The sequence below is a fragment of the Thermobia domestica genome, chromosome 7 (assembly GCF_964235325.1).
Source record: "Thermobia domestica chromosome 7, izTheDome1.hap1.1, whole genome shotgun sequence".
NCBI lineage: Eukaryota > Metazoa > Arthropoda > Insecta > Zygentoma > Lepismatidae > Thermobia > Thermobia domestica.
Window position 1 is genome coordinate 36,156,162 of NC_137460.1, and position 12,725 is coordinate 36,168,886.

At 35.1% G+C, this 12,725-nt stretch overlaps 2 protein-coding genes across 4 annotated transcripts in view; one reads left to right on the plus strand and one right to left on the minus strand.

Moving 5' to 3' along the window:
• mr (anaphase promoting complex subunit morula) overlaps positions 1-6,949 on the minus strand; it is a 52,751-nt gene extending 45,802 nt beyond the window's left edge. Inside the window, exons 1-2 of one of the 3 annotated variants that reach the window (XM_081764480.1) lie at positions 6,733-6,949; positions 2,068-2,512 (exon numbers count right to left, since the gene is read on the minus strand). In XM_081764480.1, the coding sequence (XP_081620606.1) occupies positions 2,068-2,512; positions 6,733-6,816 (529 nt within the window). In that variant the 5' untranslated portion in view covers positions 6,817-6,949. Of the gene's footprint in view, positions 1-2,067; positions 2,513-6,638; positions 6,655-6,732 lie in introns of those variants that run through there. The other 2 variants (XM_081764479.1, XM_081764481.1) reach the window with 2 other exon arrangements.
• Positions 6,950-7,095: 146 nt separating this feature from the next.
• LOC145689150 (uncharacterized) overlaps positions 7,096-12,725 on the plus strand; it is a 50,364-nt gene continuing 44,734 nt past the window's right edge. The window contains exons 1-2 of the mRNA XM_081763282.1: positions 7,096-7,501; positions 9,644-9,945. Of these exons, the coding sequence (XP_081619408.1) occupies positions 7,486-7,501; positions 9,644-9,945 (318 nt within the window). The 5' untranslated portion in view covers positions 7,096-7,485. The remainder of the gene's footprint in view (positions 7,502-9,643; positions 9,946-12,725) is intronic.

Below are 12,725 nucleotides of genomic sequence, written 5' to 3' on the forward strand. Positions count from 1 at the left end.
AATTTTTTTCATAATCATTCACTTTCATTAATCATCCATCTCGTTTAGCTTAGAGCACACAATCGTTGGATGTAAAACTAAAGAATTACCCTATGTCTTATTTCCTTACAGTGTTTGAGCTTTTAATGAACCATCGATGCAAACACATCGAAGTGAAGGAGAGGAAGAAATGCTTACGTGCATTTGCACAGATCCCAATATTGGTTAAATACTATCAATAATATACTAAATTCAGTGGCGTATTTAGGATTTTGTTTCGGGGAAAGCTATGCACAACACGGGAATGCAGCGGGGAAGGGGAATTGCCCATTTGAGTTTGAGAATTAAACAGTTTAATTTATGCATAAATTAAAGTCTTAATGGCAAAAATTGCAGACTGACGAATCTTATGTGATATGATACACACAAAAATTTAGCAGTGAATCTAACCTTTTTTTTTTTTTTTTTTTTTATTCATAAAAGTAAAAGGAAGCATCATCTTGACCTACCTAATATCCCGGGCTACTTATTCCCCACTCTTGATTTTCTTTACTTCAAATATTTACCTTTCTTTATAACTGAACGATGTAAATATTTCTTTGTTATAATAACTAGTCCCGTTATGTTGACTGGAACACCAGTTTCGCTTATCAGCTTCTCCTTTTTTTTTTTTTTTCTTACTATCGACGGCCGACTTGAATAATAACTAACAACAGTTGAAAGCATGATAGGAGAAACGAAAGAAAGTAACAACTAAGAAAAAAAAGAGTAGAATGAACAAAAAAAAAAAAAAAAAAAAAAAAAAAAAAAAAAAAAAAAAAGGAACGCAGTTCTTACATGGAATGAAATTTGACAAATATAGTATTATTTCTGAATAAAGAGCATAAGAAAATAAAAAGTCAATTAAATTCTTAGAAATGGTAAGGATTATTGTTGTACGTAGAATGCGAAAAACTAACAAATTTATTTCAGGGGGAGGGGGGCTTGAGCCCGATAGCTACCCTAAATACGCCACTAACTACGATTCATTAATACAGTTACCCAAGAGGAAGAATAGACATGGTGGGGAGACGTTATTTATATTCCCATTTTTTTCCCCTTAGGCATCATTGTCAAAGCAAGAACAAAACAAAAAGAACACTTTTTTTTTATTTATTTATTTTTTTTTTTTTGTGATGGACAGAATGGAAAAGGAATTTTTTACACTCTTGTGCCATTTAGCTTTGTTAATTTTCAGAGATCGTTTAATAAGAGGATGCCTATGTCACAGTGTAATATTTGGAGAGGATCCCAAAAGTGATGGAAGAACTTGTAAAGGAAAATACTGGAAAGAATAAGAAAGAGCTTCACCTCTTATGAAAATTTAATATTGCAAAACTAAAAAGGAAAGTTTTCTTTATTTCCCTCCTTTCTTCCAACTCTTCGTATTACTCTGATTGTTTTCCACCGCCACTTTTATCGAGAAGGGAGGATACTCTTAAGAGGAGATAGTCCTAAAAAATGAAATCTTTCAGTTTAACCTACCGCGATTATGCTTTTTAGGCCAAGGGAGACGATGATAAAGGCACGTGAATGATGATGGAAGAAAATAAGATGAAATCTTTAAGTTTTACGTCCCACAGTTATGCCGGCTAGGTTAAAGGAGACGGTGATGATGAGAAATGAATGAAACGGTGGAATGAAGGAAGTTGGAGGAAACGGGAGAACCCCCAGAAATCGTACACACACGGTGTTCACTTGGTGCGAGCTGGGATCGAACCACGGATGTCATGCACCAGAGGTGAACGCTCTACCACTGATCCACCGCGGCCCCATAATGATGGAAGAATTGGTAAAATGAGAAATTGGGAGGAAACAGGAGTACCTAGAGAAAACCCACGGACACAATGTTGTCCATCACAAACTTACTTGGCTGGGGGATCGAACCAGATATCCCACGTACCAGAGGTAAGCATTCTTCCACTGAGCCACTGTGCCCCCAGAGATAATCTAAAAGACGAACATCTTAGTTAAGAAAATAATATTTTGAACCCTCTCGTACGTCACTGCTATTAAATACTATATAACAATAAATAAAATTCCAAGCACCTGACTGCGATTTATCTGCATTGCAGAACACTTTAAAAGATATCTTGTAGAAATCTTCTATAGTTTTCTGATATTCCAGAGGGAGTTGCGAATGCAGGCATGCTCGTACGATCACTTTGAAAGTCCCCAACAGGTTCTCTTCACCATAAATGCACTTTCGAATTTTGCGCTTGTTATGAAGTTTCTCCAGTCTTTCCAAAGTAGGAAGAAACATAGAAAGCGAATTATACAAGTTATCAACAGCTAATCGAAACTTTTCAAATCCTTCACTTTCATTCTCTCTGTCACGAAACGTCTCCCAAAATGATGGAACAACTTTCTGTTGTAAATTCTGCTGAATTCTGTTTAAGACAAGCTCTTCTACAAAATCTACACACTCCAACTTCTCAACTAACTCAAGGACTTCATTAACGCTATCTATCGGACAAATTCCAGAACTCCAAACCTACAAAAGAAAGAAAGAAATTAAATCAAAATTACAATGGTTAAGGACATGTGATATATCAGTTTTGAAAACTCATAGGTAAAACTACGTGTTTTGAGCACTCAAGCTGTACTGTGTTAATAATAATTAAATACACAAATTGAACAGACATTGAAATAGTAGTACGGTTATAATACACGAAGTAGAGGAATTGCACAAAAGCATATTTTTTTTTTACATAAGTACGAAACGATATATTGTACTAAAATCAAGGAAACAAAAAAATAAAAATAGAATACAGACGATATAAAAGTGATATTCAAGAAATGATCTTTATCAGGGAGGGAATATAATGAAATTAAAGAGACAAGCAATAAACAAAAATAAATACGTCCTGAAAGATCACAGGTATAAGTGAAATTCAAGCGAACACTCTTATAAATTGCTTATGTCTCCAAGCCAAAAACAAAGCCTATCACATACTCTGTGTAAATTAAAAAAAGAATTTCACTTACGTCATTCAAAACAAGGAAAATGAAAATTCCTGCTTAAAAATAACATAGAAAAAAATAAATAAAATAAAATAAAAACTTAGAGAGACATACAATAATGTACAGTGTTGTATATAAAAACTCCGGAAGAGCGAACAAAAGTCTGTACAGGTCAATAGGCATACAATACAGTTTTATTTAATGTTTACAAGTATAGGATTACTAGTATAAAATCTTCATACGTGCTACAGTATACAAAAGCTGCATTTTACTTTACAGGTGTAGCGTTACTAGTGTGAAACCGATACAAGTGCTGTAGGAACTCGCATCACTGCCACGTTTTCACTACCCTCGCTGACGTAAATACCCACCATTGCTGACGTGCCTGCTTCCCATGGAAGCATTCCGCGTAGGCCAACCAACTTCGCCCTGTCCTGACTCGTTTACGAAGCATTTGTGCTTTTTACTTGTCATTTAACACAAGTTGATTTGTATTGCACACTGTAGGTTTTATGGCATATGCTCGAGCGCTATATTTACAAGCAAATAGTGAAAAATTGTAATTTTTTCAACATTACTTCGATACCTCTCTGAATTTCATCTATGCTAAGTGAGGTATTGTCATGTCCAGCGCAAATCTCTTGGAAGATAATGAATAAGAAAGAAATTAATGAAATAATTATAACTTTTCCACAATTATTTAATATGGTATGCCTAACTTGTCGTGTTCGATAATTTGATTACTTATATAGAGTTAAGTGCAGCAGAGTAGGTCCAGGTATATTGAACCTAACAGAAACTAAACTAATCCAACCTATCCTGCCCATACCTAACCAAAGGCTCCCACTTAATTGGCAAGCATAAACTCCTTTGACTCTACCACGCTTTCCAGTTCACAATTTATAAATCTGCACGTCTGTACGCAGTGTAAAAAACCAGTTAGGCTTATACTTCTCCCGACTACGGGTTTCTCATCAACTACGAGTGTATATATATATATATATATATATATATATATATATATATATATATATATATATATATATATATATGTGTGTGTGTGTGTGTGTGTGTGTACGTATATATATATAGGTTGAGAAATTTTGCAGAACAAACTAGAGATAAATTCTAGTTACGGGGAGGGGGGTTACCTACTTCACAAAATACATTTATTCCGAAGTTGGTCGTCCGTGTGTTTTTCCACTGAAAGCGTAATAAAAGCTATTGAAATTTAAAATTTTCAATTTTTATTTCCTTTACTGACTTTCTGTTTGGTTTCGTTACCTTGCGAGGTGGGGGAAAGGTTAGGTTACATTTGGAAGGTTCTGGAACACAGGTTCCCCCATATAGGTTGGAAACTGGGCTGGTTCCTTTCTGTACCAAAGTTTAATAATTAATTCACATAGTATTGCCGAGCGAGCGTGAGCGAGTGAAGGCGGATCAGAGCCCCCTTGGGCACGTTCTTTTCTGTTTTTATCATTATCAACGCTTTACTTTACAAATCCTATCACTGTTCATCCACATCCAGCGCAACGTCTTTTATAATTGCAGCCATGTTGACAATACAAATGCTTCTTATTTTCCCACAATGCAACCATTCCGTAACCTTGCGCGAAGAAGTTCCCTCCGCTTACCAAATAGTTCCATGATTATAACCACTCATAGCCCTACATAACAAATAAACACAATTTTCAATCTCCTTACCGGTATATATTATCAGCACACAAATGAGCAAATTATCCATTTCTTCCTGATATACAACTCTCGCTCTCCTCATATATTATCAATAGAGCCCGGATTTCCATGCACAAACCAAACCCGAGATATGCATGCAAAAATTTAAGACCTATGTTTAGCACTCTTTTCTCTAAAAATGTTACAATTTTGGTAATTTCTGTTCACATTCGGTTAGTTTAGTTTGGGTTAGGTTAGGTTAGTTTAGTTTATGTTATATTAGTGTAGGGGTTCCGCATAATTTTCAAAAAAAAAGATAGAATTTCGCTTATTTCTACTAATATTAGGTTAGTTTAGGTTAGCTTAGGTCAGTTTAGATTTGGTTACATTATGTTACGTCTAAGTAGTTGCATCATTCATTTTTCCTGTAAATTTTGTGTTTTTTACGTGCTTCTGGACCCCTTGTACTAAACATACTGCAAATTTAACACATGCGCTGAAATGCACAGTAAGAAAGTAGAATTTTAAATAAGATACTTGTACAAAAGTATCTTAACTTTAATGGCATCTGTTGTAATTAACTGTGTACGCCTTTCTTACGATTTCTTCTGTAAACCTTCTGCGTTTATCAGTAAGTAACGTTTTGTAGATCGAAAAGTTCCTTAGTGCATCAGCAGAAGTCACTGGTGCATGTGAAAAACACCAATTGTCTTAGTGTGTTAGGTCCTCTTTCAATTCCTTATTTTGGCTGCAGGGAAGCAAACTGGTTCACACTGGTTTTTCATGAATCTAGTAAATTGGACCACGAGAAACATTGCTTCCCTGCAGCCCTTATTTTCAAGCTTAAGTACATTTGGAATGTCACAGATTGTTTTCTACCTGGGACTTTTGCGTAATATTTGGCAAAGTTTATCTGATGCTATTTTTGCAACACCGTGAATATTTCACTAGACAAAGTCTGTGATAATTCGCCCAACAAGCAGAGTGAATGCTGCATGAAGTTTTCCAACTGTCGGGTATTCTCGAGAAGTGGTTGTGTTCCCACTTGTAAACATTTTTGTGAATAAATAGGGGCTGCATCATCGGGATTTAGTGAGTATACAACTGTTTTTACTTGATTTAAGTTATTTGCATAATAAGACACAGCTTTTAGCCAGGAACCCCATTGGGTTAAAGCTGGTACTGGAACATTTTTCGCAACTTTGTGAAAGATACGTACGCGAGATGGAGCTTTCACAAATACTTTCTTTACATTTGGTACAAGCGTGTCTCCTTTCCGATATTGCCTTCTGATAGTTTCTACTACACGATGAAGACCGTGTGCAAGACAAATCAGGTGGACTAATTTAGGATACAACATTTTATTGTATTATTCTATACATTTTATTCTACATCTAAGTTTATAAACTGATTCAGTTCACTTTAAATATAACATTCTATCTTGTGATATACTCTAAAATATGCTAATATGCAGCAATAAAATTCGGAAATATGCAGTACCGTATCCTGCAAAATTTACGAAATATGCATGCACATCGAAATTCACTCAAAATATGCGTTATCATATGCGTCTCAAACGAATTCTTACAAATCCGTACGAGAGAAAAATATATTTTCCATACGTTTCTGCATGTTACTATAAACATACATTTTGCATATAAATCCGGGATCTAATTATCAAGCACACAAACTAGCAAATTATTTGGAACTTAACCCATGGTTTATATTGGCGCCCGCAATTAGAACTAACTCCAAACTTTATTTCATGAACCATTCTCTACCAAATAGATGGGTAAAGCAAAAAAGAAGCGAGTTCTGAGACGTAAAATTCGTACTTAAAATTCCGAGAGTTTTTGAGGTTTTCCAGGTCGGTGGGAACTCTGTAATCTAACCCTTAACATGTTGGACCTTCTCTGCAACATCAAGGCCCTTATATATTTCTCTTTTGAAGTTACATGAGATATTTCTTCTATAAATTTTACCCAATCTTGCACATCTATGGTCCCATCAACTAGAATGGCACCGCAATTTTACTCTTATATTCTCAATCATCATCGATAATCTTTGTGGATTTACCTTTTCGTCAAGAATTGGGAAAGCATAGCAAAGCTTCTCCCACACATAGTTCAATTCTGGTAAAACAAGTGTATCTCCTTCCATTTTACTTCAGTTTCTTCATTGATATTCACCACATTTATTTGAAATGAACACTATAAATATTAATTTATCTTACGCAATACGATTGTCAAATGTTATAAAATTTAACAAAGAAGGAACAGAACTCGCATGCAGATTGGTGTCATTGGGCCTCATTCTGTAACGGTATTCGTAACAGTTGAAGATAGCAAATCAAGTATGAGTATCTTAAACGTTATTATTGCTCTAAATAAGAATCACATTAAAAAAAACATAATTTTTCTCCATTTCACCCTTTTAGTTATCATTTATGTATATTTTTCGTTAGCACATAGAACATCTATCTGTAAATGACATTTTATTTTAATGGCAACTATACTAAATGCTCCTGATTAACATTTCAAAATAAGTTATATGAGAATTTAATATTTCTAAAATGTAAACACATTAGATGTTTGCTTTTAAGCATTAGATGATCTACTTGAATCACTTAAATGAACGTTCGTAGGTGAAAGGGAACCGCGGCACCATTGATGTCAAGCAATATAAATGGCTGAAACAGAACGGATAATACACTGAAGAACAATTCAAAATGGTTGACAAGTCTGGAATGTCGAAATTCCATTATGTTGTCAACAGAAAGAATAAGTTTACTGTTTAGAAATTGAGATAATTACGTGTATTATCGAAGACATGGAGGAAATTGGTAGTAAGTGTTGAGTATCTTCCTTTTATAGCAACATGAAAAGTATTATTGAAGTGGTGATGGATTATGAATTCTCCTTAGAGTAAATTGGTGATCAAATTAAATTCATTTTGAAATTATTCTGTTTAATTATACGCACTGTTTAATTATACGCAAGCATATATTTCAAGTATAAGTTACATTCTAAAATGCGGATAGTGAATGCTTGAATGGATAATTAAATCTTACTGTTGCTTTTAGCTTTGCGTAAAATTAATTTTGTATTTGTTGATATTACGTATATAATATAAATCCTAAGGTTTAAGTTGCGAAAGGGCATATAGGGAACTATGTAAAAAACATTATATAGAGAAGATTACCAGATTGAGAAGCTATCGCCAACAAGAAAATGGTACAAATAAACTTTTGAGTAAAGTTTATTAGTTGGTATTTCGCTAAAATAAGTATTTTTGGCATTATTCGAGCAGACGGTTCTATCAAATTTTGACATTTCTTACATTTCATGTCAGGTTAGAGCTTTGTATTTCTTTTAGCAGAGCATTCAGTAAATGAGGAGCTCCACTACTACTTGGAGATTGACTTCAGGAGGGATCAGTATAAATATAGTGTGAAAGTATGGCATAAAAACTAGTGCGTAAAACGAACCAACTTGTGCTAGATGTCTACTAAAAAGCACGAATGCTATCTGACAGAATCGGGGCAGGAGCACAGCAGGGTAGCCGAACCGTAGTGAGGGAGTGCGTACGTAGGGAGCAGGCACGTCAGCGACGGGTGGTATACGCGTAAACGAGGATGATGGAAGAGGAAACGTATAATACTTTCCTAGTATTCAAAATTAATTTCAGTATGCTGTGCACTGACAGTAATTACTTATATTCACACTCTCATTCCTTCACGAAAAAGTTTCACATCGTATTTTACCTATATATTTTCTATTTGGTAGAACCTCTGCTCGAGTGAACCCACAATTTTAAACGGTTACCTGAATAGTGAAATAGTGATACATTATATTTGAAAGAAAATTACCAAACTTAAAACCAGAAAGGAAAGAAAACTATAAAATAAACGAACCAATTCCAAGTAGCGTAATGCAAAAAATGTTTTAAGTTGGCTGTGATTAATCCTTTCTACTTTCATTTTCACCAGTCTTTTAATAATCCTAGTTCCCATAAGGCTGTTTCTCTGGAAGTGCATTGAGATTCAGTAACAATTTTTCAATTTCTCTAACTTTTTTTTTTTGCTTAACACCCTTGTGCAAAATTTAATGACAATCTGAGATGGTAAGGTAAATTTTATTTTCAAATTGTGTTGATTTGACCTGAAACGGCTCTGAAGTTATACGTAATCATACACACAGTTACAGTATGAACACTGTCAACCATTGAGGAATTTCATGATATGGCTCCGGAGATTATTACTAGATCATTAGGAAGCTTAGATGAGACCACAAAGGAAGAATACTATTTTTTTTTTTTTTAAATGCACCTAGTCGAAGTTATGCGTGGACATATGCGTATTAAAGCAGGTTAATTATAGTTTTCGCATGACAGCTATTGAGGTATTGCATAGTCTAGCTCCAAAAAGAATGAAATCTTTAAGTTTTACGTCCCACGGTTATACCGGCTAGGCTAAAGGAAACGGTGATGATGAGAAATGAATGAAAGGGTGGAATGAAGAAAGTGGGAGGAAACGAGACAGCCCCGAGAAAACCCACGCTCACGGTGTTTGTCCATCACCAAGTTCACTTGCTAACTCGGATCGAATCTACGACCCCATGCTCTAGAGGTGAACGCTTTACCACTGAGTCACCACAGCCCTCTCTAGCTCCAGAGACAATCATTACATCCTGGTGAACTATGTGGGAGCACCTGGAAAGTATGCTTTCAAGAAAAGAAATCGATTCACTCCCGTTCACGTATGTTAAGTTACGCGTAAACATGCGCACAGCAAATATACTAAATTAAATAAGAATATATTCGAATTGATAACTTACTCCTTTTTGAAGTCGATTAAATACCAAGATCTTATATATTGGTTGTGTGAGAGAACTTAACCGAAATTTTTACTTCATCAAGAAATTAACGTTACCCTATCATTATTTCATAAGAACTATGTTGTGATGATTATAATGATTATATCTTGCAGTGCCATGTTCTGTGATAACAAGTCATGGAGCAACAACTCACCATCCATCAGGTGGCCAATCAATCAACATAAACCATCAGCAACAATCATCTTATGGTCTGCATACGATCCATGAAGTGAGCCAGAGCAGTGGACAACGTCTGTGGAAGACAGACAGCCTGGAAAGCGATTCGTTATCACAGATTAATGAATTCATTACTAGCGCAGCAGTGTCACAGGGTTTGGAGACGGGACCATTTTGTCATGTGGACACATTATCATCTGGTTCTTTAAGTGCTACAAGGCATCAACAAGGGGCAACTGTAAGTGCTGTATGTTGTTTATACGAAATTAGAAAGTTTTTTTAAAAATATTTTTATTTATTTATTTATTTTTATTGTTATTTAATTTATTTTTTATTATTTTATTATTATTATTATTATTATTATTATTATTATTATTATTATTATTATTATTATTATTATTATTATTTTGTCAAGCTACATACTCATAAACTTACAGTTAAAAACTTCTTCTAAGCGTCGTACTGTTTCGTCGGATGACTTCCATCTTTACCAACGATCTTTCGCTGCAATCACATCATATCTTCTAGCATAAACTTCACTCATGCATGTTATTGAAACCTAAATAGGCTAGTAATTAGTTGCGGGATTACGGATTATATCAGTTACCACAGAGGAATTCAAAGTAATGCAATTGTATTCAAACTACCGTTGGTTGAGTTTGGTGTTAAAATGAACAATTGTTGTTTCAAAATGTGCGTTAGTTTCGGTAGGGAGATAATTTTTTTTTTAATTTTTCGTTACTCGTACAAGATGATTTTTTTTTTTCCGCATCGGAACGTTAGCGTAACAATTGGACATAAAAGTACTGTACTTTGTACGCGAGCTGAAAAGTACTTTTCTGCCAGAGAGCAACGTCTTCTCGGACACAAGTAAGGTATTTTTTATCTGCAATATTAAATATGTATCCTGTAGCTACCAGTAGCGAATGTTAGGCTAAGGATGTTTATATTTGTCAGTATAAGATATGATGTTATTACAGCGTAAGATTTTTCTTCACCGTTGATAAAGACAAAATCGTTCGTCGAAACAGTACGGTTATTCATCAAATATCGATACTTATAGAATAAGTCTTTGACTATAATTAAATTATGGGTTCTTGGTGGTCTCTTTAAACAAGTTTACTCATAAGCATCGTGGCTTTGCAAACGATAGCCTTAGTTTTTAATGCAACATTCTACAGTCTTCGTGTGAGATAAATACATAGATGGAATGAGAATTTTAGCGTCAGTTCTCATCTAATTACATGGATGTACATGTAAGAGATTAAAATAGTATCTAAGACCTCAAATTAATTATAGTTGATGGACATATTGATATTAACAATATACAGGTGATCCATTTTAATCTTTCCACGGAAATATCTCAAAAACGGTTGAACAGAAATGAAGAGAACAAAAACTCAAATAGGAAATGCCATGGAGCACCCGCGACATCGAATGATGTTGTCGCGGTGCCCTCCAGGGCCGCCATTCATGGAGTGCCAGGGCCCAAATTTAAAACTTTAAATGGAAACATGGGTCTAGTGATACCTCGTTCGATAGATCTTCAAACACTACACAGAGTTGTGGCAGAAGATTCTCCATATCGTCTGCTGTATTTAAAATGGCTACCAAGACTTGATGCCTGTATCAGATAAAACGTCCAGTACCACTAATATGAAAGTGGTTGGAGATAAATGAACAGAACAAAACGTGAAACTGGAAAATGGCATTGGGCACGTCGAATGATGTCGCGGTGCCTCCCAGGGCTGCCTTTCTTGGGGGGCCAGGGCCCAACTTCAAAATTTTAAATGGAAACATGGGGCGAGTGACACCTCTGTCCATAGATCTTTAAAAACTAAAGAGCGTTGTGGCAAGAGATTGTTCATATGAGTCACTGTTTTCAAAAAGACCACCAAAACATGGTACCTGCATCAGATAAAACATTCAGTGCCCAAAGAATGAAAACGGTGTTTGAAGTATCTATCGAACGAAGTATCAGTCGCTCGTATGTTCCCATTTAAAATTTTGAAGTTGGGGCCTGGGGGCACTGCGACAACACCATTTTATGTGCCTCATGACATTTTCTATTTGAGTTTTCGTTCGGTTCATTTATGTTCAACCGTTTTCGAGATATGTCCGTGGAAAGATTAAAATGGGCCACCTTGTATACTCCATAGTAACTGCGTATTTGTAACACAATAACTTAAGATATCATCTCCTTCTGATATTCGACTCATAAGAAAGCGATAGAAAGTACCGGTAGCACTTGGAAATTTTCACCAACCTTTTGAAAAGGCAAGACAATTAATTGTAGCTATTTAATTTGTGGAAAGTATGTTATATATGTGGACATAGTGAATGCACCAGATCAGTATTTCTAAACTTTCATCACCCGGCGCACTCTCTTTCTGCGTCACGCGTATTAAATTTTTCGCAACTGTCGCTAAAAGCCAACATACGCATATATCTTTAAAAGTAATGATAGTAAAATTCCCTCCTTTACTTACCTGTTCAATTTGTAATGTCTAAAACTTGTGTAGAGGGCCGTGGTGGCTCAGTTGTAGAGCGCTTACTTCTAGTGCATGAGATCCCGGGTTCGATTCCAGCTCTAATCAAGTGGGATTTGTAATTGATAACCACCATATGCGTGGGTTTTCTTGGGGTTCTCCCCATTTCCTCGTTCGTTCCACATTTTCATTCATATCATCATCAACGGCTCTTTTAGACTTTGCATTATCATTGGACGTTAAACTGAAAACAAGAAGGTCCTTTGAACATAAATACATTAACACGAAAATCATGAAATCAGAAAACGGTCATGAAAGTCAAGAAATCAGAAAACGGCCATGAAAGTCAAGAAATTTAGCTTTTTGGTCACGATTTTTATTTTTTTTTTTTTTATTTTATTTTATTTATTCATTTTTTTTTTTTTTTAAAAAGCTGTACAAAGACAGGAAGATTTAAGTATAGGCTGGAAAATAAGTATAGACTGGAAAAGTAATATGAAAACTACTACGTATAGACTGGAAACTTTTG